The 26,320-nt window shown below is 46.4% G+C and overlaps 1 protein-coding gene across 4 annotated transcripts in view; it reads right to left on the bottom strand.

The window, feature by feature from the left end:
• LOC144888172 (sodium- and chloride-dependent GABA transporter ine-like) overlaps positions 1 to 25,580 on the bottom strand; it is a 105,636-nt gene extending 80,056 nt beyond the window's left edge. For all 4 annotated transcript variants that reach the window (XR_013621312.1, XM_078767905.1, XM_078767906.1 and 1 more), the window contains exons 1-7: positions 25,303 to 25,580; positions 24,621 to 24,755; positions 18,984 to 19,173; positions 18,724 to 18,856; positions 16,085 to 16,219; positions 3,030 to 3,133; positions 2,748 to 2,872 (exon numbers count right to left, since the gene is read on the bottom strand). Coding sequence is in view for 3 of the 4 variants with exons in the window: in XM_078767905.1 (XP_078624031.1) it covers positions 2,748 to 2,872; positions 3,030 to 3,133; positions 16,085 to 16,219; positions 18,724 to 18,856; positions 18,984 to 19,173; positions 24,621 to 24,755; positions 25,303 to 25,483 (1,003 nt within the window). In the remaining variant the exon portion in view is untranslated. The remainder of the gene's footprint in view (positions 1 to 2,747; positions 2,873 to 3,029; positions 3,134 to 16,084; positions 16,220 to 18,723; positions 18,857 to 18,983; positions 19,174 to 24,620; positions 24,756 to 25,302) is intronic.
• Between the last annotated feature and the right edge of the window lie 740 nt (positions 25,581 to 26,320).

The raw sequence follows: 26,320 nt of genomic DNA, 5'->3' as shown, positions 1-26,320 counted from the left end.
CTGGTCAAACAAGTGGAACATGTCTTTCAATCCTGACGAATCTCACAATCTCACTATGTCTTTCTGAAAAGACCATCTGGAAAACCCTCCCATCTATATTCTCAATAATCCTTTTGAAGAAGTTCTGTCACTCAAGATTTTGGGTCTCACTATCTGCCATAATCTTTCCTGGGAAAACCACATTTCCAAGCTGGCCTCCAAAGCCAGTCACCAACTGGGCATCCTCCATCGTGCGAAGTCCTTCCTTGGCACTTCTGAGCTCCTCACCATATACAAAGCTTTCATCCCCAGCTCAATGGAATACTGCTCTCCCCTCTGGGCTGGTGCTCCTGCCTCACTCCTAGCTCGGCTTCATGCTGTGGAAACTAAGGATTTTAGAATAATTGGTATATCCCACGAAGAAGCTGATTCTGAAGGCCTTTCACTCTCACCTCAGTCAGGTTGGTGGTTTTTCTGTCTTCTACCGACTCCTCTCCGGGCCTTGCACCCCTGCTCTGACGGTGTTGTGTCCCTCAAAGGTGATCTTAATTTCCTCCCCGTACATGAGAAGCAATGGACTACATGCGATAGCTTCCTGCTAGTAGGTCCTGTAGGCCATCAACAGATATGAGAGATGTTTGCCCGAGTCGTCCTGGTGAGAGGTGTTGAATAAGGTCCTATTAAGTAACACCATCCCATCGGTTTGGGGTCTTTGGAGCATTGTTCTTGTTTTCCAAATTATTACTCCCGCCAGGGAGTAATGCATTCGATCGTGTCCGTCCGTGTGTGTGTGTGTGTGTGTGTGTGTGTGTGTGTGTGTGTGTGTGTGTGTGTGTGTGTGTGTGTGTTCGTGTGTGTGTGTGTTCGTGTGTGTGTGTGTTCGTGTGTGTGTGTGTTCGTGTGTGTGTGTGTTCGTGTGTGTGTGTGTTCGTGTGTGTGTGTGTTCGTGTGTGTGTGTGTTCGTGTGTTTGTGAACAAGATATCTGGAAAAGTTCTGACCGGATTTGGATGAAAGTTGGTGGGATGATTGCCCTTGGGATAAGGAAGAATTGATTAGTTTTTGGTGAAGCTCAGAATATTATTCCCTTTCCAGGAATTTTTTGAAGGCTTTTTTACCATTGGAAGATGGGGCTCATTTTTTTTTAACATTATCTTCTATATATTCTATATTTAACATTGTGATATGAAAATATATCATATTTGTTGTAAATGTAGTTTAAACTCGTGGTTATGCGTTAGAGCGGTGTATTTTTTTTTAGCAGCGTCGTCTTCAATGTTCATTTTTTTTCTTCTTCTAATAAAGACATATTCTGTCATTTTAAAACCACCAAAGTGTGTATTAAGTTTCCCGTTTCATAAAGTATAATGCTTTAAAAGTTTTTTTTTTTTTTTTTTTTTTTTTTTACCTTTTACTGTTTAAACCCGTTTACCTTTTTACCTCAGAATTACCTCAATTTTTTACCTCAGCGAATGTCAATCGCGGTGTCAGTATTTGATGAACTTATAAAGACTTCGGTGACTTATAAGTGTGACCAGCATGTGCACGGGATTCTTCCCAGAAGAATGAGTGGTCGCATTAGCTTGCACGACTTAAAATGAGCGAGTTTTGTTTTGACGTTTGGGCCAGTTTTACATGTTGTATCCCTAAGAAATTAAACGAACGTTTTTCCTGGCTTACAATTATATTTGAAGTCACACATGCCTCAAAATACGCTCACTTATATTGAATTGAACGCTGAATCCGAAAATGTAAGTGAAATTGCTTTGTTTTTTTTTTACATTATCTTCTATATATTCTAAATATGTATCTGTGCAGTGTCTGTCTTGTGTTGTCTTGTCTTGTGTTGTCACTGAACTACTCCCTCAAACTTTTGTGAAATCGTAAAATTCCAACTTGACCCACGGCGGGAGTATGCGCTCTACTGAGTGGCGTTCTAGTATTGTTGTGCATCCTTTTAAAGCGTGCATTAGTCATAATGTAAACCATGCTTGTTAAGAGACTGCACACCTCTAAACAACTGGTTCTCAAAGTGTTGCCGTTGGTCTGTGTGCAGCCCTTTCGGAATCACAGGCTGACAGACAAGTCCTGCAAGTGCCTGCACTCTAACACTTGCTTTAACACTGCACTTTAACACTTTTTAACTTCATGATTTGGGAGCGCAAAAACCTCCGGCCATTATCTGAAATAGTCTAAGACCACGAGGATGTATTGATTTCCTTGGTGGGTGTGAGGTAACGGGACCAACATTTCCATCACCACCCACTTAAGGGGGCCCTCACCTGATCGAGTTGTAATGAGTCCTCATCCTCCGTGCCAGTCCCTTTTTGATGGTGCAAGTGGTCCCTTTTTGGTGGTCATCCTCCATACCGATCCCTAACTCTAACCCCACCATTCGCAGCACCAGTCCTGAACATCATTCCCCAAGTTAACCCAGTGGAACTTCTGGTGAACCCAAGATGTTGTATTTTCCTGCCAAAATGTCTGCCGGGTGACTACCATGCACATGTTGTAAAATTGTCGTTTCAAACTTAGTGGGGGCTATCACCAGACATGAAGTTCTTTCAAAAAGAATGTTCACCCATTTGTGATACAATATGTTGTCTTTAAATTCGAATGCCTTCCACTGAGCCAGGTATGCCTTTGTTTGCTCCCCAAAATGAGCTACTTCCTCCCCACTAGGTCTCTTACCTTCCCTTTTCAAATTGTGCACCAGTCTCAGCACAAGATCCTCATCTTTGGCTGTGCTCCAATTTATTGCTGAACTTACCATCCACTGCAATATTCTCCACCGGTGTATTGTACACATGAGACAAGTAACCCAGGCCGGAGAAGATGACAAATCCTGAGAGAATGCTCGTCATGGAGTTAACCAAAACAATAACCAGCACATCCCTGGGGAAGAGTTAATGATTGTTCAAGCATGTTGCATTTCATCAAACTGGAGCATTTTAATTCAATTTCTACCTTATTTCAAGTCAGGCATGTATGTGGTGTACATGACAATTATATTCGACATATTAAGAAGGTTTGTGAGAATTTTATACTTTACCTCAACAGGACACTGTTAAAGTCCTTGAAACTGGAAAATGATATTATGACACCTTCACCAATACCAAGAGAGGTGAAAATTTGACCTGCTGCCTGTATCCAAACCTGCACAATGACAAATAAAACCATGATTAGAGCCAAACAAGCAATCTAAAGTACCAACGATACTTATTGAATGCTTATAGACAAACACATTACTCTTGAAGAGACAAAGTGAGGTTAGATGGTCAACAATCTGCCAATGGATTTCTGGGGAGTTCTGGTCTTTTACACAGACAAACTGGGGACAGCACAGCCAAACTACTTCAATGGATATTTATTATGATACAGTAGCAATCAGCAGTTAAAGCATTAAAATAGCATAAAAAACAGACATGTAAATGAAGAGAAAACACAAGTGCAGCGGCGTTCCAGAACTTCTACCGTTGTGGACTACACATTGTGTCATACAGTCCTCTATCCCACTGCTAAGCAGACTTCAGCTGTCACTCTCTGTCGATCTGGAATTAATTAGATGCTGGTGTGATAAATGGAACATGTCCTTCGATCCTGGAAAATCTCACTGACTCACTCTGTCCCTTCAGAAGAATTGTCAAAGTAACCCACCTATCTATTTCCATGATCAGCCACTGGAAGAGATTGAAATTCTAGGCCTCAACATCAGCCACGACCTTTCCTGGGCGAACTACATGACAAGGATGACCCCAAAGTCAGCTGAACACTGGGTATGGTCAGTAGATTGATCAGAGCTACAAGATCAAGCTACATGAAGTCTTTCCTTGGAAAATCAGAGCTACTCACAGTATACAAGACCTTTGTCCACAGCTCAATGGAGAATTGCTCTCCTCTATGGGCTGGTGCAGCAGCATCACATCTGTCTCTCCTGGTTTCTGTGGAATGTAAAGCTCTTCAAATTATTGGAAGAGATCGCCAAGAACCTTTCCTTCAACATCAAGAAGATCAAGCCATCACCGGTTGTGACAAATTGTAAATCCCGCTTTCTCTCGTACCTGTTTCTTGGAAGGTTGTTCTTTCAACTATGCTCTTCGATGTTACTCAGATCTCATATACTTTGATTGGCTTAACAACATTCTTTCAACAACTTTGTGAAGTTTCTCCTGCCTCTTTGGACATGGATAGCCATGGACAGGCTTCCATTTTTATCCTTGATGGTGCACTTCCAGTTGGGTCATTGCCTTTTGCCCATGCTGCATGTTCAGTATCCACTGCTTGTTCAATATGGCATGAAACCAAGTATTATTTGCCTCCATTACTGCAAATCTGGTATCACAACTTGCCTTGGCGAACTTCCTGCAATCCGTTTCTTGGCCTGAGCAAAGCCAATTGTAATAATTAAAAGTGTTTTTTCAAAGAAATGTTTTTTTATGGCTGTGTCTAGCCTTGAGCTCCTTGCATTCCCACATTCACCTCCTGGTCTCTATGAAGCAGGACCCAACAAGAGAATTGTGTCCTGTGTATGCACACACGTTTTGTGAAAAACCATTATCCAATGACTTCCCCATAATAACTAAAAACATTGTTTTTTGGGGGATTTTTTTGTCTACAAAGTCGAGGCTCGTGTAAGAGCTAACACATTAAACACAAAAACATAAACGGACACATAAAACATACAATGAAGGGAGCAGGATACAAGAGGGAGAGGGAGAGGGAAGCACACAAGCACAACAACAGTAGCGACCAGGGATGTCGGTAGATCTGTGGAAGGGAGAGGGATGGAGAAGGATGGGGGTGGGGTACATGGTATAAAGTAAATGAACACTACTAGGAATTTCAGGAAAGAAGTTGGAGATTGAAAGACGTTGATTTGGGGTGTTTAACGGGGGTAGAAAAGATCAAGGTTTTGGATAGGGGAAGATAAGAGATGGTGGTAAACAGCTGTTTTAAAGACCTGGGGGGGGGGGGGGGGGGGGAGTGGGATTGAAGAGAGTGTGGGGGTCTGTTCCAGACGCGGGAGAAAAGAGGAATGAAGGAGTGAAGGTGAGCAGAGAGTCTTGATTTTGGCAGTTTCCTCCAGAAGAGGGTTGCAGGCAGATCTTGTGCGACCTGAAGGAATACCTGGGGGACAGAGCACAGACAGAACTGGGGGTGTTAGGCCGGAGAGTAGTCGGAAGAAGACAGAAAAACAACCAACCTGCCTGCGGTGAGAGAGAGAAAGTCTTCAGAATCAGCTTCATCGCGAGAGATTCCAATGATTCGGAAAGCTTAGGATTCAACAGCGTGAAGCCGAGCTACAGTGCATTCGTTTTGTGCGTTTTTTGGGAGATCTCGCGAGATCTTTTCGGGGCGGTCACGGTTTTTCGAAGCTGTTCCACGATCTTCACGCACGCTCGAAGTTAAGTAATTGTCACATTTGTATTTTTGTCAAAACTGTATTTATCTTACGTGTGTGTACCTTTTGCGTGTCCCTCGGAAGATTTATCGGTGTTAATCTTTCATACCTGTAAAAAATAGTCGAGTATTTCGTGCCACGAGGCCACGCGGCCTAGTTGTTGAAGCTTCCGCCCTTGAGGCCTGGTTCTCTCCGGGCATCCAAAGCGGTTATTTTTTCATTCGTGTGTTTGTCAAATTTAAACTCGTTATTTTATCGTCCATGCGTTATTGTTTGATTATAGTTAGTTTTGGTTTGAATATCCTGTCACTCGTAATTAATTAATCGTGTTCTGCTCGTGTGCGGCCTTGTAGTTGTACCCCCGTCGGTGTTTGTTAACTTAAGCGTGTTTTGCTTGGCTCTTAGTTTTTTCCCTTCTACCCCGAACATAATACTCTGCCTAACGTTCTAAATCCCCCCCCGCCCCCCCCCCAAAAAAAACCAAAAACATTTATTTTCCTTTCTCCACGTGTACTGTTGTCTCATCCTGTATTTTCTGTCCAGGTGTGCTGTTCGCCCCGCCCCCATTATCTCCTTGCCATCCACCTTTTGCCCTGTTCACGTGACTCGTGGTGGTCCCTCTCGGCTCTCCCCCCGTTGGTATTTTGTGCATATAAGATTGTTCACTGTTCTGTTTAAATATTATTTAAATATGTTTAACCTTTCCCCTTCAGTGTTTTATTCAGTGGTATATTACAACACGCTGTTTTTCTTCCTATTTAAATGGCTTTTCTCAATTTCCTCTCCAACTCATTCCACTTCAAAAAAAAGAAATTCAATATCTTATACATCTCCCTCACTACATGGTCTAAATTCACATTCATTCCATCCCTCCTCCATCGTTCTGAATCGGATTGCTAACTTGAAAATCACAACAAACCCAATTTGTTATCAATGTTCGTCTTTCATTAATCATCCACTTTCTAAACTCCCCTCTTGCCCCTCCCATCCAAATCCCCCCCCCCCCCCCCCGTTGCACCTACACTCCCAAACTCCCCCCTTGCCCCTCCACTCCTGAACTCCCCCCTTGCCCTTCCCCTCCTAAACTCCCCCCTTGCCCCTCCCCTCCAAATCCCCCCCTTGCCCCTCCACTCCTGAACTCCCCCCTTGCCCTTCCACTCCTAAACTCCCCCTTTGCCCCTCCCCTCCAAATCCCCCCCCTTGCCCCTACACTCGTAAACTCCCCCCTTGCCCCTCCACTTCTAAACTTCCCCCTTGCCCCTTCCCTCCTAAACTCCCCCCTTGCCCCTCCCCTCCTAAACTCCCCCCTCACTCCTCCCCTTCAAAACTCCCACCCAACCCCTCCCATTCAAATCTCCCCCCATACCATTCCTCTCCAATTCTCCCTCCTCCCCCGTCCTCCTCAAAGCTGCCTCCTCCCCACTTCGTCTCCCCTCTATCTCATACCTCCACCCCCCCCCCCAACCTTCTACTTTCCTCTGCCCCCCCTCAAACAACCCCTCACTGTGCCTCATCCTTTCACCATCAAACCTTTCATCCTCCTCATCCTTCCCTTTCTTGGAACTCTTCTGCAATCTCTGACACACTATCAACTGCTCTCCCTACCTCCCCCTCTCATCCTTCATCTTACCCTACTCCTCCCCTCCCCTGTCCTGTACCCGATGCTCCCCCTCTCTCTTCATTAACGGTATGGACCTCAAACATCCAGGGCCTTCACTCAAACCTGACTGATCTCTCCATACAGGTTGCTTCTGACAATCCAGACTTGATCTGCATAACAGAGACTTTCCTCCTTCAAGATGTCTCTGATTCCTTAATATCTCTTCCTGTTTACTCCCTCCTCCGGTATGATAGACCTGAACCTCGTCCTGGTGGTGGGGTGGCTATCTTTATCAAAAACTCTCTTCCTCACTCTCCTTGCACTGCCCTTTCTCCTCCTCACCCCCAGGAGTACCTCTGGCTACGGCTTCCTCTCCGCTCCCACCTTTTGTTCATATGTGTTCTGTACCGTCCCCCAAACAGTGATGACTCCATCTACATTTCACTGTCTGACAACGTGGACCAACTTCTATCCACTCATCCCAACTCTCTCTTCCTCATATGTGGTGACTTCAACTGTCATCATGCCACCTGGTTGGGTGTGGGTTCCTCTCTCACCAGTCATGGCACCTCAGCAAAGGACTTCTGTGACTCACTGGGATTGACACAATCTGTCAATTTCCCGACCCGGATCTCAGCCAATGGAGTATCTTCTCTTCTGGACTTGGTTATGACAAACTTCCCTGCTAATGTCTGCTGCTCTTCTTCTGCTCCAATCGGTTCTTCTGATCATGTGCTTGTCAAAGTGGACATCTCTCTGGCCATTCTCAGAGAGCCTCCTCAGCGGCGACGAGTCTGGCATTTCACTCAGGCCGACTGGGACGGTCTTCAAGCAGCCATCAATCGTTTGGATTGGTCTCCCATCTCCACTGCCTCTGACATCAATTCTTCCTGGGAATTCTTCCAAAGCAAACTGATCTCTCTCATGCACAGATTTATCCCATCTTGCCTTCAGTTGTCTTACCCTTCCTCCCGTCCATGGTAAACTGAATCTTGTGGTGAGGCAGTTGCCCTGAAACAACTTGCCTTTGCCTCTTGGAAGGCTAATCCAACTGAAGGCAATCTCAGTTCCTTCCACCAAGCTCGGAACAAGTGTGTGTCTACCCTCAGGAGTGCCAGGAAGCACTATCTCTCCTCACTCAAGAATGAACTCCCAAACCTGTCTCCTTCCTCCAAATCCTGGTGGCGTCTGGTCAAATCCGTTTCTGGTGTTTGTTCCCCCTCCATCCCCTCCCTTACCTCAAATGGCCACACAGTTGACATCGCACGTGACAAAGCCGAATGCCTCAACTCTGTGTTTGCCTCAAAATCCTTAGTCCCAAACCCATCTCTCTCTGTTCCCACCTTTCCCAGTCGAACCCAACTGCTCCTGGACTCTGTGTCCTTCTCTCCTGACAAGGTGGAGGAGTTTTTGTCAAACCTCGACTCTGATTCTGCAACTGGACCAGACGGCATCAGCCCACGGGTCCTAAAATCCTGCTCTGCCGCTCTATCTCACCCTCTCCTCTCTCTGTGCTTTTCACCCTATCTTTTGCTCAAGGTCATCTGCCAGCATCCTGGAAATCAGCAAACATTACCGCTTTACACAAAAAGGTGCAAAAACAGATCCTTGCAACTACAGACCAATCAGCCTGCTCCCAATTATCAGCAAAGTCATGGAATCCATCATTGCCTCGGATATGAAATCTTTCCTCTTTTCCAATGGCTTGATCTCTGATCATCAATTTGGTTTCAGACCAGGTCACTCTACTCTGGACATGCTGCTTCTGCTGTCTCAACAATGGATGGAGGTCCTCAATGCCAAACAGGAAATCAGAGCTGTCTCCCTTGACATATCACGTGCCTTCGATATGGTCTGGCACCCAGCTCTGCTCACCAAACTCTCCTCCTATGGTATCCATGGAAATCTCCATGCATGGCTTGCGGACTTCCTCGCTGGTCGTAATCAACGTGTGGCCCTGAATGGATTTCTCTCATCTCCCCTTCCTGTTCAGGCTGGAGTTCCCCAAGGCAGTGTGCTGGGCCCCGTGCTTTTTCTGGTCTTTATCAATGATCTCTCCGACTCTCTGGAAAATCCTCTCTATCTCTTTGCTGATGACTCCACTCTCTGCCGCTCCATTCCTCTTCCCTCAGATCGGCAGTCTGCAGCCTCCTCACTCTCTGAAGACCTGGACAAAATCACAGACTGGTCAAACAAGTGGAACATGTCTTTCAATCCTGACAAATCTCACACTCTTACAATGTCTCTCCGAAAAGATCGACTGGACAACCCTCCCATCTACTTTCTCAACAATCCTCTCCAAGAAGTTCTGTCGCTCAATCTTTTGGGTCTCACTATCTGCCATGATCTTTCTTGGGAAAACCACATTTCCAAGCTGGCCTCCAAAGCAAGTCGCCGACTGGGCATCCTCCGTCGTGTGAAGTCCTTCCTAGGCACACCTGAGCTCCTCACCACATACAAGGCTTTCATCCGCAGCTCAATGGAATACTGTTCTCCCCTATGGGCTGGTGCTCCTGCCTCACACCTAGCTCGGCTTCACGCTGTTGAATCCAAAGCTTTCAGAATCATTGGAATCTCCTGCGATGAAGCTATCTCTGAGGGCCTTTCACTCACTCACCACAGGCAGGTAAGTGGTCTTTCTGTCTTCTACCGACTCCTCTCCGGCCTTGCTCCCCCAGCTCTCTCTGTGCTCTGTCCCCCAAATATTCCTACAGGTCGCACAAGATCTGCCAGGCAACCCTCTGATGGTTAAACTGCCGAAATCTCGGCTCTCTGCTCACCTTCACTCTTTCAATTCCTCTTTTCTCCTGCCTCTGGAACAAACTCCCACACTCCCTTCAATCCCACTCCTCCCTCAAGGTCTTTAAAACAGCTGTTCACCACCATCTCTTATCTTCCCCCATCCAAAACCTTGATCTTTTCTACCCCCACTAATTCACCCCAGATCCACCTTGTTTGAAATTCCAACTTCTCTCCTGGAAGTCCTGGCAGTGTCCATATGTTTTATACCTCTCTCCCACCCCCCCCTTCCCATGCCTCCCCCCAAAGCCCTCTCCCTCCCACAGATCTCTCGATGTCTCCATGTCTCTCGGTCCCTGCTCTCAAATGTTTTGTTTGTGTCCTTCCCCCTCTCTCCCCATCTTGTCTACCGCTCCCTATGTTATATGTTTTATGTGTCGGTTTGTCTTTCTGTGTGATTAATGTTCGCTCTTTCACGAGCCTCGATGTTGTATACGAAGAAAAAAAAAAAAATTCAGAAAGCATTCAGACCGCTTCACTTTTTCACATTTTGTTATGTTGCAGCCTTATGCTGAAATCGTTTAAATTCATTGTTCCCCTCATCAATCTACACTCAATACCCCATAATGACAAAGAGAAAACAGGATTTTAGAAAGTTTTGCAAATTTATTAAAAAGAAAAAACTGTAATATCACATTGACATAAGTATTCAGACCCTTTGCTATAACACTTGAAATTTAGCGCAGGTGCCTCCCATTTCTCTTGATCATCTTTGAGATGTTTCTACACCTTGATTGAAGTCCACCTGTGGTAAATTCAATTGATTGGACATGATTTGGAAAGGCACACACCTGTCTATAAAAGGTCTCACAGCTGACAATGCATATCAGAGCAAAAACCAAGCCATGAGGTCGAAGGAACTGCCAACAGAGCTCAGAGACAGGATTGTGTCGAGGCAGATCTGGGGAAGCCTACAAAAAAAATTCTGCTGCATTGAAGGTTCCCAAGAGCAGAGTGGCCTCCATAATTCTTAAATGGAAGCAGTTTGGAACAACCAGGACTCTTCCTAGAGCTGGCTGCCCGACAAAACTGAGCAATCAGTGGAGAAGGGCCTTGGTAAGAGAGGTGACCAAGAACCCGATCGTCACTCTGGCTGAGCTCCAGAGATCCTGTGTGGAGATGGGAGAAACTCCAGAAAGACAACCATCACTGCAACACCACCGATCTGGGCTTTATGGCAGAGTGGCCAGACGGAAGCCTCTCCTCAGTGAAAGACACATGAAAGCCCGCTTGGAGTTTCCAAAAAAGCACCTAAAGGACTCTCAGACTGTGAGAAACAAGATTCTGTGGGCTTTCTGTGAGAAAGAATGCGAGACAGGAGCACCAACCCAGAGGGGAGAGCAGTATTCTATTGAGCTGCGGATGAAAGCTTTGTTTGTGGTGAGGAACTCAGAAGTGCCCAGAAAGGACTTCGCACGACGGAGGATGCCCAGTCGGCGACTGGCTTTGGAGGCCAGCTTGGAAATATGGTTTTCCCAGGAAAGATCAAGGCAGAAAGTGAGACTAAAAATCTTGCGTGACAGAACTTCTTCGAGAGGGTTGTGGAGAAAGTACATGGGAGGGTTTTCTAGACGGTCTTTTCAGAGAGACATCGTGAGGGTGTGAGATTTGCCAGGATTGAAAGACATGTTCCACTTGTTTGACCAGTTTGTGATTTTATCCATGTCTGCAGAGAGTGAAGAGTCTTCTGCCTGCCAATCTCAGGTTTGATATATGGAGCAGCCAAGAGTGGAGTCATCAGCAAAGACACTAAGAGGATTTTCCAGAGAGTCGGACAGATTTTTTTTTTTTTTTTTTTTTTTTTTTTGTATACAAGATCGAGGCTCGTGAAAGAGCGAACATTAATCACACAGAAAGACAAACCGACACATAAAACAAATAACATCGGGAGCGGTAGACAAGATGGGGAGAGAGGGGGAAGGACACAAACACAACATTTGAGAGCAGGGACCGAGAGACATGGAGACATCGAGAGATCTGAGAGAGGGCGAGGGCTTTGGGGGGGGGGGGGGGGGCATGGGAAGGGGGCAGTGGGAGAGGTATAAAACATATGGACACTGCCAGGACTTCCAGGAAAGAAGTTGGAATTTCAAACAAGGTGGATCTGGGGTGAATTAGCGGGGGTAGAAAAGATCAAGGTTTTGGATGGGGGAAGATAAGAGATGGTGGTGAACAGCTGTTTTAAAGACCTGGAGGGAGGAGTGGGATTGAAGGGAGTGAGGGAGTTTGTTCCAGAGGCGGGAGAAAAGAGGAATGAAAGAGTGAAGGTGAGCAGAGAGCCGAGATTTCGGCAGTTTAACCATCAGAGGGTTGTTGGCAGATCTTGTGCGACCTGTAGGAATATTTGGGGGACAGAGCACAGAGAGAGCTGGGGGTGCAAGGCCGGAGAGGAGTCGGTAGAAGACAGAAAGACCACCTACCTGCCTGCGGTGAGTGAGTGAAAGGCCCTCAGAGATAGCTTCATCGCGGGAGATTCCAATAATTCTGAAAGCTTTGGTTTCAACAGCGTGAAGCCGAGCTAGGTGTGAGGCAGGAGCACCGGCCCATAGGGGAGAACAGTATTCTATTGAGCTGCGGATGAAAGCCTTGTATGTGGTGAGGAGCTCAGGTGTGCCGAGGAAGGACTTCGCACGACGGAGGATGCCCAGTCGGCGACTGGCTTTGGAGGCCAGCTTGGAAATGTGGTTTTCCCAAGAAAGATCATGGCAGATAGTGAGACCCAAAATCTTGAGCGACAGAACTTCTTGGAGAGGATTGTTGAGAAAGTAGATGGGAGGGTTGTCCAGTCGATCTTTTCGGAGAGACATAGTAAGAGTGTGAGATTTGTCAGGATTGAAAGACATGTTCCACTTGTTTGACCAGTCTGTGATTTTGTCCAGGTCTTCAGAGAGTGAGGAGGCAGCAGACTGCCGATCTGAGGGAAGAGGAATGGAGCGGCAGAGAGTGGAGTCATCAGCAAAGAGATAGAGAGGATTTTCGAGAGAGTCAGAGAGATCATTGATGAAGACCAGAAAAAGCACGGGGCCCAGAACACTGCCTTGGGGAACTCCAGCCTGAACAGGAAGAGGAGATGAGAGAAACCCATTCAGGGCCACACGTTGACGACGACTAGAGAGGAAGTCCGCCAGCCATGCGTGGAGATTTCCATGGATACCAAAGGAGGAGAGTTTGGTGAGCAGAGCGGGGTGCCAGACCGTGTCGAAGGCACGTGATATGTCGAGGGAGACAGCTCTAATTTCCTGTTTGGCATTGAGGACCTCCATCCATTGTTGAGACAGCAGAAGCAGCATGTCCAGAGTAGAGTGACCTGGTCTGAAACCAAATTGATGATCAGAGATCAAGCCATTGGAGAAGAGGAAAGATTTCATATCCGAAGCAATGATGGATTCCATGACTTTGCTGATAATTGGGAGAAGGCTGATTGGTCTGTAGTTGCTAGGATCTGTTTTTGCACCTTTTTTGTGCAAAGCGGTGATGTTGGCTGATTTCCAAGCAGATGGCAGTTGACCTTGAGCAAAAGAGAGGGTGAAGAGAACAGAGAGAGGGTGAGATAGAGCAGCAGAGCAGGATTTTAGGACCCGTGGGCTGATGCCGTCGGGTCCAGTTGCAGAATCAGAGTCGAGGGTTGACAGAAACTTTTCCACCTTGTCAGGAGGAAAGGACACGGAGTCCAGGAGCAGCAGGGTACGACTGGGTATGGTGGGTACAGAGAGGGATGGGTTTGGGACACAAGATTTAGAGGCAAACACAGAGTTGAGGCATTCAGCTTTTTCACGTGCGGAGTCAGCTGTGTAGCCGTTTGAGGTAAGGGAGGGGATGGAGGGGGAACAAACACCAGAAACGGATTTGACCAGACGCCACCAGGATTTGGAAGAGGGAGACAGATAAGAGAGTTCGGTCTTGAGAACGGAGAGATATTGTTTCCTGGCTCTCCTGAGGGTGGACACACACTTGTTTCGGGCTTTGTGAAAGGAAATGAGATTTCCTTCCGTTGGATTTGCTTTCCAGGAGACGAAGGCAAGGTGTTTCTGGGCAACAGCCTCACCACAAGATTCCGTGTACCATGGACGGGAGGAAGGGTATGATAACTGAAGACGAGATGGGATAAATCTGTGCATGAGAGAGAGCAATTTACTTTGGAAGAATTCCCAGGATGAGTTGATGTCAGAGGTGGTAGAGATGGGAGACCAGTCCAGATGATTGATGGCTGCTTGAAGACCGTGCCAGTTGGCCTGAGTGAAATGCCAGACTCGTCGACGCTGAGCAGGCTCTCTGAGAATGGTCAGAGAGATAAGTTATCTCAGATAAGCTGTATCTCAGAGAGAAGTTGTTCTCAGGTTATCACATTTTTACCTGACATGACCTCTGACCTTTGACCTCTTGACCCCAAAATTAAATCGGTTTATGTTTACATCATTATACATAACTGTACCAAGTTTTAATTTAAATACATTCAGCTATTCACAAGTTATCACATTTTTACTTGACATGACCTGGCATGACCATTTTTACCTGACATGGCCTTTGACCTTGGGACGCCAAAATCTACTCAGTTAATCTTTACATCATTATACAGAACTGTGCCAAGTTTGAATTAGATCAATTTAGCCATTCTCAAGTTGGACCTATTACAACCTTTAATAATAATAATAATAATAATAATGCATTTATTTTATATAGCGCTTTTCAGGGAGCCCAAAGACGCTTTGACAGAGTGCAAAACATAAAAACAATTGCAAAAAATCAAGAATCAATAGGGAAATATTCAAAGCAAAAAGGAGGGAGAAGGAGAAGAGATAGTCAGGGGTTAAATGCTGTGGGTTAAATGTTGAATGCAGTGTTGAACAGGTGGGTCTTGAGTGATGTTTTGAATGTGGTGAGTGAGGAGGAGTCTCTGATGGTGTGAGGTAGTGAGTTCCAGAGGGTGGGAGCAGCGATGGAAAAGGCCCTGTCCCCCCAGGATCTGAATTTGGTCCGGATGGGGGGGGGGGGGGGGGTGGGGGGGTCAGGAGGTTGGTACCAGCAGAGCGGAGGTTGCGGTTGGGAGTGTGTCTGGAGAGGAGGTCAGCCAGGTAGGATGGGGACAGGTTATGGAGGGCTTTGTAGGTCAAGAGGAGGATTTTGTACTGAATTCTCTGGGGGATGGGGAGCCAGTGAAGCTTGTAAAGGACGGGGGTGATGTGGTCACGGGTCCGGGAATGGGTGAGTAGACGGGCAGCGGAGTTCTGAATGTATTCGAGTTTATTGGTGATTGTTAAGGGTGAACCATAGAGGAGGCTATTGCAGTAGTCCAGACGGGAGAAAAATTGTTCACTTTGACCTTTGAGCTCTTGTCCCAACATCAAATCAGTTCATCTTTGCATCAAAATACATAATTGTTCCAAATTTGGTCAGAATCTCATCATTGGTTCACAAGTTATCGTGGTAACAGTATTTTTACCTAACCTTTTACTCTGACCTTTGACCTCGTGACCCCAAAATCGAATAAGTTCATCTTTACCTCATAATACATACCTGCACCACGTTTGACTAAGATCCCATTAACCATTCTCAAGTATCGCGGCAACGAAAACCTATCATTGACTGACGGACAACCGGATGGACAACTTGAAAACATCATGCCTCCGTCGACTTCGTCGTCGGCGGCATAAAAAGGAAGGATTTAATATCAGAAGCGATGATTGGTTCCATGACCTTGCTGATGATTGCGAGCAAGCTGATTGGCCTGCAGTTGCAAGGATGTGTTTTTTCACCTTTTTTGTGTAAAGCGGTAATGTTGGCTGATTTCCAAGCTGATGGCAGATGACCTTGAGCAAAAGAGAGGGTGAATAGAACAGAGAGAGGGGGAGATAGAGCAGCAGAGCAGGATTTTAGGACCCGAGGGCTGATGCCGTCTGCTCCAGTTGTAGAATCAGAGTCGAGGTTTGTTAAAAACTTCTCCACCTTGTCAGGAGAGAAGGACACAAAGTCCAGGAGCAGCTGGGTTCGACTGGGTAAGGTGGGTACAGAGAGCGATGGGTTTGGGACACAAGATTTTGAGGCAAACACAGAGTTGAGGCATTCGGCTTTGTCACGTGCGGTGTCAGCTGTGTCGCATTTGTGGTAAGGGAGGGGATGGAGGGGGAACAAACACCAGAATCAGATTTGACCAGACGCCACCAGGGTTTGGAGGAAGGAGATAGGTTTGAGAGTTCAATCTTGAGAGTAGAGAGATATTGTTTCCTGACTTTCCTGAGGGTAGACACACACTTGTTTTACAAAAAAAAACATCTTATTCTTTAATTCATGTACAAAATGTAAGAATCACCTCCACATTCATGAGTTTGGACCATCGTGGTACAATAAAGTAAGAAATTCCTTCCCAAGCTCCTGGCAGGAGGCAGTTGTTGATGAGCAGGCCAAGTAGAAGGCAGTAGGGGAAGAGTGCAGTGAAATACACCACCTACGATGTAAACAGTAGATCTGTTATTATGTAAAACTGTAGGAAAAAAACACTTTATACAAGCAGAAACAAGGAACTTTGATGCAGGTGGAGGACATTTGGCCCATAATGTCTGCACTATACCTCGTTGATTTTCCTATTTTCAGGAGAGGGGTGGGGAAAGGAGGAAGGTGTGGCAGGCACAGGAATATCACAATACAACTCAAGTAAATCAAAAATGAGTGATGAGAATGAGCTCTTTATTTAAAAGTTTATAGCTATTGTAATTTTAATGTAAATACAGCAAACGTTTGAAAATTAGGGGTGAAAGGCGTGTTGTAGCGTTGCCAAACAACCAGTCACTTCAGCTCCATTGTCTTATGTCACGTGCCCCATAGTGAACAGACCAATGCTGCAAACACAGCTGATTTTTATTTCTGGAAATCTTCCAAAGGCTTTGTGCTTTTTTAACTGGTATGTTGGTGGCTTTGCGTTGACATCAGGATGTGAAATTTCAGCTTTCGACCCACGATACGGAAAAGGTACTGAACATTTATTTCAGTAAGTCAGTGAGCTTTGGTTAGAAAGCCACATCGGAGATCGGCCATTCTGGAAAATGTCACTAAATCTTGAGTTTGATGCACCCGAAAGTCACACACCCATATCATACCTCACTGGAAAGCTCCATCAAGCTCGGCGCAGGGCAGGAGCACCAGTCCAGAGGGGAGAGCAGTACTCCATCAAGCTGCTTGGTTTGTAGATGGGAGGCATTGAGGACCTCCATCCTGCCTTTCAAAAAAAAGAGCAGGATGGAGGTCCTCAATGCAAAACAGGAAATCAGAGCTGTCTCCCTTGACATATCACGTGCCTTCGATACGGTCTGGCCGCCCTGCTCACCCATCTCTCCTCTTATGGTATCCATGGAAACCTCCACGCATGGCTTACGGACTTCCTCACCGGTCGCAGTCAACGTGTGGCCCTGAATGGAATTCTCTCAGCTCCCCTTTCTGTTCAGGCTGGAGTTCCTCAAGGCAGTGTTCTGGGCCCTGTGCTTTTTCTGGTCTTCATTAATGATCTCTCCAACTCTCTGGAAAATCCTCTCTATCTCTTCGCTGATGACTCCACTGTCTGCCACTCCATATCACAACCCTCAGATCGGCAGGCCTCTTCACTCTCCACAGACGTGGACAAAATCACAACCTGGTCAAACAAGTGGAACATGTCTTTCAATCCTGACAAATCTCACACTCTCACTTTGTCTCTCCAAAAAGACCGTCTGGACAACCCTCCCATCTACTTTATGAACAATCCTCTCCACGAAATTCTTTCACTCAAGCTTTTCGGTCTCACTATCTGCCATGATTTTCCTGGGAAAACCACATTTCCAAGTTGGCCTCTAAAGTCAGTCGCTGACTGGGCATCCTCCGTTGTGCGAAGTCCTTTTTGGGCACTTTTGGGCACCACATACAAAGCTTTCATCCGCAGTTCAATGGAATACTGCTCTCCCCTCTGGGCTGGTGCTCCTGCCTCACACCTGGCTCGGCTTCACGCTGTAGAAACCAAAGCCTTCAGGATCATTGGTATCTCCCATGATGTAGCTGATTCCGAGGGCCTTTCACTCGCTCACCACAGGCAGGTTTGTTAGCGGTCTTTCTGTCTTCTACCGACTCCTATCCGGCCTAGCTTCCTCAGCTCTGTCTGTGCTCTGTCCACCAAATATTCCTACAGGTCGCAAAAGAACTGCCAGGAACCCTCTTCTTGTGAAACTGCCAAAATAAAGACTCTCTGCTCACCTTCACTCTTTCATTCCTCTTTTTCCTGCCTCTGGAACAAAGTCCCACACTCTCTTCAATCCCTCTCCTCCCTCCAGGTCTTCAAAACAGTTGTTCACCACCATCTCTTATCTTCCCCCATCCAAAACCTTGATATTTTATACCCCCTTCAATACACCCCAAGTCCACCTTTTTTATTCTGTTTTTCTTTCCTGAAAGTCCTAGTAGTGTCCATTTTTTTAATATTGTGTACACCCTCCCCCAACCCCTAGCTCCAGCCTTCTCCCTTCCACAGATCTGCTGAGTCCCCTGTTCTCAACTGTTGTTGTGCTACCCTCTCTCTCCCCCTCTTGTCTCCCGCTCCCTTTATTATGTTTGATGTGCTTTCTGTTTGTCTTTGTGTTTCATGTGTTGTTCTAACACGAGCCTCAACTTTGTCCACAAAAAAGACCCACAGGACCACAAAGACTCAAAAGACCGTGAAGACCCAAAATACCCTGAATACCCAAAATAACTTGAAGACGTTTAAAGACCCAAAATACCCCGAAGACCCAAAATACCTAAAAGACGCCAAGACCCAAAATACCCCGGAGACCTAAAAGCCCCCCGAAAAGACCTAAAGACCCAAAAGGACCAAAATACCAAAAAGGTCGAAAGGTCCTTCAGGGGTCTAAAGATTTAATATGCCTCTGCGATGTCAAAAATTATTTCCTAAAATCAAATTTTCACAAATATTTAAAGATATAACGTCACCTTGCCAGCAAGTTTGATTCCGCGGAAAATGCAGAAATAAACAGCAATCCAAGCAAGCAGCAGCAGCCCAAGCAGATCCCAGCAGATTCCCCCAGGATGTGATATTCCCTGGGATATGCGTAGCATCTTCTGGCTGGGTAGGGTGAAAGTAAAAATTCAGGGCAACATCTCATATGTCATAGACACTGAACTACAAAGCCAATTTAGCAGAATCTACAAAAGAAGTTTAAACCAATATGTATGAGTCATTGAACACGTACTGGAAATACACTTGACCTGCAGATGTGCTTGCGTTTGCATGAAAGCTCTCATTGTAGCCCAAAAGAGCCCGGTCTTGCCATGGAAATGGACTGTGAAAGGATTTGAAGAGGTAGAACATCGACCACACCACGACGATGATGTAGAAAGTAGTACCAATGCCACTCGCCACGATCATCAGCAAGCCCAATCCTGCCAAATGAAGTCATTAATAAAGTTTCATGATATATTTCACAATGTCCAAAAAGTCCCAAAAGAATCATGCAACTGTGCAAAAAATTTGCAATCTAGTAAATAAAATTCATCGGGCTGCCTGTCTGTCTGTTTGTTTGCGGTTTCTTTTTTTGCAAAGACCACTGGGCTGACAACCACCAAATTTGGCACACAGACTATGTCCGACCATAAGAGTATTTTCATCCATCATCTCAGCCTTTAAAGGACATTTTTCCGGCTTTTTCATTGATATGCAATCTCATTGGTTAACAGCTATCACATGACACATAGCAAGGGCAAAGGCCAGCATATCTAATTAGCCGAGCTGTCTTTCACCCATTGGCTTGCTGCACAGCTGCCCTGACTGCACGCACAATTAGAACCTAACGAAATAAATCATATGTTCACCATTTTCGTGCTGCGGTAAGTGTTGTACAATGCGCACTTATTTGCAAGCGTATAGCCGTGTTGAGCTCTTGCAGGTGTGGCAGGTGCTGACGTTTGAGCACTATCGTGTTTGTCTTGCGTGCTTTTTATGCCTCCGCCCCCCTAAGGTGTCTGGAGGCATTATGTTTTCAGGTTGTCTGTCCGTACGGGCTGGACCTTGTTTTTCTCGGCAACCACATGCCCGATTGAGACGAAACTTTGAGGGTAGGATCAGAACCCATGTTGAAAGTTTTTATGATAATTGTGATCGTCACGTTGTATAGCAGCCATCTTGGATTTAACTCAAATAATTAAAAACATTTTTCGGAAACCGCTGATTGGAAAAATTTGAAACTAGGCACATTGTCAAGTACTCCTAATGGGGAACAAAAGCATGATAATGATGACATCATCAGTGAAGTCATATACCAGCCATAAATATTTAAATCAAATGCCTTGTCCTAAAAATATGAAATTGCATGCACATGATCAATGACGCATTTGTATTGGAATATTAAATTGTGGCGCGCCACGTAAAAAGGGGGCTTACGGGTGGTCAGAAAACGATGAAAAGTCAGTTTACCCAAGGAACACCCATAAGCCCCCTTTTCCCCTTTTTATGTGGCATGCCACAATTTATGACATCATAGGTCACATGGTTTGGCAGCCATATTGGATTTAACCAAAAACCTAAAAAAAATAAACATCTTCTCCCAAACCACCAAGGCGATCGACTCCAAACTTTACGTGTGTCATCGACCAGGCATGGCGATTAAAAGTTGATCACGAAAACGTCATCGGTCACATGGTGTGGCAGACATATTGGATTGAATGAATGAATGATCGTTTTTAAGGCCATTTTCCCTGCTAGAGCAGGGGTTAGCCTTGCAGGCCCCATGTTAATCATGGTTCCCTGTTTGAGGCAATGTTTTTTATGACCAGATGCCCTTCCTGACGCCAACCCTTGGTTGTTTTTTATGACCGGATGCCCTTCCTGACGCCAACCCTTGGTTGCCTCTTATGATGCGTAGGGATACGGTGTACCTATTCTAAATTGGGGTACACACCGTGATCATTCATCCCAGCAAGCTGGTACTCAATTTGCCGACCTCGGAAGGATGACAGGCTGAGTCAACCCCCCTGGCGTTAATTCAGCGATTGACCGGGATTCGAACCCAGGATCCTAGGATCCTAAGCCGGCACCCTAACCGCTAAGCCACCACCAGGCAGACATATTGGATTGAAGGAAAATATTAAATAAAAATATCTCAGAAACCGCCTACTCTATTGATGTGAAACTTTACAAATGTCATCTAACACCATTGTTGCATATGATTTGAAAATTATGACATCATAGGTCACGTGGTTTGGAAACCATCTTGGATAGAAAAACTAACCTTATCCGATCAGCACGAAACTTCACAAACGTGATCCCTTATCCATACATATGCAGAGTTTACATTTTTGATGTCATATGTCACGTAGTTTGGCAGCCATATCAGCTTTAAAGCTGATATTTTAAAAAAATCCCTTCTCCGAAACCACTTCATCAATCGATTTGAAACCTGTCCTATCTGGTAAAAACGTGATATTTGAAAACAGCTGAAGGGATTTAAATCAAACTTGTTTATTTTTAGGACAGTGAACGAGGGCATCTACTTGTCGCAAGCAGGCACTACGCGGAGGCATATTGGTGATACATTCGCATTGCTCTCGTTTATTTCCACATCTTGTCTGATTGTTTTTTTTCCCTTTTTTATTTCTTGTATGTTCTGCATTTTCATTCATCTTTTCCCCCTTCTGCTTTTCCCTGGCCTTTCTCCAGTCTGGGGGGCCTCACCCACATGGCAGGAGGGCAGCCTTGCGCACGCACCCCTTAGTTACCCTCCGTCATTGATATTAAAACCCGACCATGGTTTATCCGAAATGGTCTGGGTATATGGACTGGAGCTCAGAAATACCGCGTCAGACTTCGGGCCAGGGAAGATGGCACGGTCACCCACATACCTAATGAGGTTGTGACAGGGATGGACCGTGGGCAAGTATTCTATGTGGAGCAGCCGAAATTATGCCGCAGGTGCGGTCAATTGTCTCATCTTGTTACTGGTGCAAAGAACAAGTTTGCTCTCATTGTTGCTAGTTTGGACATTTTTAGGAGCGCTGCACCTCCCAGATGCAGTGCAACCTGTGCGGTGCACTGGGGCACACATTCCGCTCCTGCTCTCAGAGTTAAGCAAGTAAGATGTGTGCATCTGTCAGTGGGAGTAGCGGTGCTGCCCCTGAAATAATGACGGGGAATGGTTCACCTGCTTTGCCTGTGTCTTCCACTTCACAGACAGTGTTGGGCGGGAGGACAAAAGGAAGGATGATGAGGAGGGGAGGGAGTTGGATGGAAAGGAGGAGGACGGGGAGATCAAGGAGGAGGGGGAGTAGGAAGCAGCTCCTGCACCTCCAGCAGATGAGGACCTGGATGTGGTTACATAGGGTGTCGGGCTCAGTACAGTGGGAGGGGAGGACTTGAAAGAAGAAGTGGTTGCTCCAGTGGTGGAGTCGGTTGAAGTAATCTCTGTGCAAGAGACACCCCACTGCTGGAGGATGGAAGTGATGGCTCCTTCTTTGGCTATGAGCAGGGTGAACACGGTCAATGGACAAATAAAAAACACAGGAGGGGCCGAGAAAAATGAAAAGCTCCACTGTGCAAGGCCCCACAGGGCAAGCTCACATCCCCCCCTCGTGTGTGTCAAGCAACCCATCCAGGTCTGGGGGAATACCTGCTTGAGAGTAGGGTCGGGTGTGGCCGGGACTGGCCACAGCAGGCCACCGAGAGTCCCCCTAGTCAATGTTCCCCTGAACAATCCCACTCTTGTTCCCCCATTGGTTGTTCCTCACCCCTTACTTTTGTCCCTCTTCCGGTGGCGGCTGCGGTCACTGGCATAAGTGAGGGTTTGCTCACGGATCACCTGTGCCTTTCTTTCCCAGGCGGTGGGCGTGAGGGGAAATTCCCCCCCCCCCCTGAGGAGGAGGACCTTGTGCAGTTGCCTGGAAAGAATGTCTGCATTGAACCTACTAACACCCATGAGTTTGGAATTTACATCTTAAAACGTACGGGGAGTCCGTACCACAATCTGGAGAATCGCCATTTTTTTCTGGGACATCTGCCTTTTGCCAGAATGCCATATTCCACATGGGGAGTATGGTTACCTCCGTGCAAATTAGCGGTATGGAGAGTCGTGTTGGTCTGGAAGTGATACTGCCAGTGCGGCAGAATTAGGGTACCTCAGAGCCTGAATGTCGAGATCCTTAGTTCAGATGAAATTATTCCGGGGCGATTGGCTTCGCTCAGTGTGGGTGTGTCATCGCCCCCTCTGACCTTGGTCAATGTGTACGCCCTTCAGGGAGTGTGTGAGAGACTGGAGCTCCTGTGCCAGTTGTAGCTCCTCCTTTCCACCTCTGCCCTGTTATAGTTGGGGGAGATTTCAATATAAATTTGGACAGATTGATCTGTAACTCAAGCAGCTCTGATCTGTTCTATTTCAGGTAATCACGTGTGAAATTGACACCTTGTTTGAAGCCCAGGGTCTCGACCTATAACTGTAATAACATTCCAGTTAACAAATTAGAAACGAAGGTTGAATGGGGATGTTTTTGAGCAATATTAATATTGTCATGCGAATACCCTCCGGTTAATACCAGGGCTCGCGAATGACCAAACGGATTTAATTTAGGCGACGACCAACTTGGATTCGGCTATAAAACGCGGGAGGAAGAAGTGAAGAAGAAGAGGCGGAAGCACTTACCGATAGCGATCCAACCACAGCTCCGATCCTGCAGGGGAATTAACTCAACGAACGCAAGATTTTGAATGGAAAGGGAAAATGCTACAAGGGTTTATTTTACAAGAGATAGCGGGACAGGAAAATACGCGCCGGAAATAAAATGTCCTAAATCGGGATCCCGCACACCTCACCTCAGAGACAAGACAAAGGAAAATGAATTACAAAAATAACTGTCCGTCGTGTAATGGTTTGTGGGTGCGAGATTATCTGTCTGCAGTCTTGTCCAGCATCCAACGCGGCTCCAAGCTCCGGCGCGAGGAAGCCCTCCATCCGCTTCGCCCACGCTCTGCCAGGCCTGAGCCAACGCCCCACTCCAGGCTCCTCGTCGACCGCCCACGAGGTCCGTTCGCTCACAGCACCAAAAGCACCGAGAAGATGGCAAACCCACGACCTCCAGGACCTCTCAAGACGAAGAGCCAAGAGCCAAGGACGAACAATGACAAGCGAAGGGCCAGCACAACTCAATACCAAGCGCCAAGTCTCAGCATGCCACAATACCAAGCGCGAACCGTCAGCACGACTCAATCCCCCAGAGCGAAGCGTCCAGAATCCCGCCAGCGATTCCTTTTGTCACTTGGCATCTGACATCAATTTTGGCACGCCACCAACCAGAGCCTCGTAGCTTTCCGCCGTCTGCCGAACCTCCTCGTGCCTTCCGCGCTGATTGGTTCATGGCTCGCGCCTTCCGCGCCAACCAATCACACGTTCCTTGTGGCGTGGTTTTTGCTCGTCTCACGCGATGTTGCTGGGCCAGCTGGTGGTGTGACTGGCGGCGGCCATCCGGCGGTGCCCCAATCTGGCTTCCTGCCGGTCTTCTTCCAAGGTCATTGTAAGGGAAGGGGAATTATTTAATGCTGCACTAAAGGGCCTATCTAAGTGTTTAAATGAGTGCATTGCCATAAGGGACACAGGATTGATGACAGAGGGGATGACGAACAAAGGAATCTTATCCATAATCCCTGCACTATTTAGCACGCCCTGCTCCCTCGTAGTGGGGACATCAATACAGCTTATACCGACAACCCGGGCTGACATAGAACTTATTACAGGGTAGATTCCATATCGCGACAGTCGGATACCTACCTATACAGATCTATCTGGCTCTAGATATTCCTCTACCCCCCAGACATAACAATATGTAATATGCAGACATGCAGTGCATACCTTTAAACAAGGGGCAAAATTGACACAGCATGTGGTATGGTCCCCGGCGTGAATACTGCCCCACAGCCATTTCCATGTAAAGGGAGGCAATGCCGCACAGCAGGAGCATCAGCATGTAGGGAATGAGGAATGCACCTTTTGGATAAGTTCAGAAACATTCGAAAAAATAATTAAAAAGGAAACTCACTTAATTTTCTCATGTAATTCTCATTTCTTTCATTTGTACGATAGCCGCATGTGGTTTTTAAAAAGAAAAATGAGTCCTTATGGATGGTGTGAGGACTAAAAACGTGTCGATTTTGCCAATGTGGTACTTTTGAAAGTACGTACTATTGTGACTGTTTTATCACATGATTTTTAAAGTCAATGTTATTGCCCCTAGTGAGAGGATTTGGTTTTTTTGCCCATGTACCGGGGTGGGAGAGGCATGGGTGTAAATAAATAAAAGTACAAGAAGGGAGAATGTGAATAAAGAGAATTAAGGATAAGGGATTGTTGGAGGATTTGGCAGAAAAGCAACATCGATTCGGAATGAAATTACGGAAGGGATATGTAAGGAGTATATGGGGTGTGGATATGGTCATAGTTTTTTTGTTTGCAAATGTAATAAGTGGGCACAATAAATAATTTTAGATCATTCAATTAATAATAATATAAATACTTTTGGATGAAAAAGTCCTACCTCCACCATGTTGGTAACAGAGGAAAGGGAACCTCCAAATGTTTCCCAGTCCAACGACACTGCCAATAGTAGCCAGAAGGAATTCTACCTGGTTTGTCCACGACTCTCGTGGCAGAGATCTTCGATTTCCACTTCGTGGTCTTTTTACCAGACCCTCTTCGGTCTTCACATTCCGATCCATGTTCAAAAACTTTGTAGTCTGATCTGCTGTACTGTCTCCTTTTACTCGTATCTGCACGAAAACATCTTGTTGACATAATGATTATCCTATCGGCATTGACCTTCGATCTGCCAGTCTAGACTATATATATATATGTGTATGTATGTATATATATATATATATATTGTTGCGAATATGGAATTTGGCCTCCATATCCGCTTGTAAATATTCCCCTATTTTCTCCGATACTCCCCAACTCTCCCTTACCCCATTCCCTAGTCCCATTGTCTGTAAACAACACCCATTAGAGCCGATCTTCCCCTTCATCCCCCCATTAAATGTCGTGCCCAGGTCCCCCGCACCACACGTAGACAATTATAGGACATCTTGCTAGTTATTCTTAATCTATGTCAGTTAAGGACTTGTTTCCATTAATTATGACTCTTCGTTGCACCAGAATGTGATTATATGGCACCTGTTAGGAAGTTTAGGACCTCCCCATACCTCTCCGCATCTCTTCCCCATGAAGAAGCGCCAACTACAACAACAACAACACCAGAGGGGGGCGGCGCGGTGACGGCATGGGGAGTGGGCGTCCTCCTTCCGGCTCGGTTAGCCACCATTGACCACGAGCTCCACGGGGTTACCACGAAGGGGCTCCCTGTCGGCCCCTCGTCAAGGGCGGAGCCGGTAACCCCCGCACCCAATGAGAAGCCATGGGCCGATGCCATCTGGGGCGGCGCTAACGAGCCGAGGGCGTGTCACTCCCCGCCGGATATATACGCGGCCCCGCGCCGGACGTGAAAAAAGATGATGCGCCCCGAGCTTGGAAGGGAAAGACGCCACCCTCCCGAGCGC

The sequence above is a fragment of the Myxine glutinosa genome, chromosome 14 (genome assembly GCF_964187855.1).
Source record: "Myxine glutinosa chromosome 14, kmMyxGlut1.1, whole genome shotgun sequence".
NCBI lineage: Eukaryota > Metazoa > Chordata > Myxini > Myxiniformes > Myxinidae > Myxine > Myxine glutinosa.
Note: the sequence above shows the minus strand (reverse complement) of the source record. Positions and strands in the feature narration are given on the sequence as shown.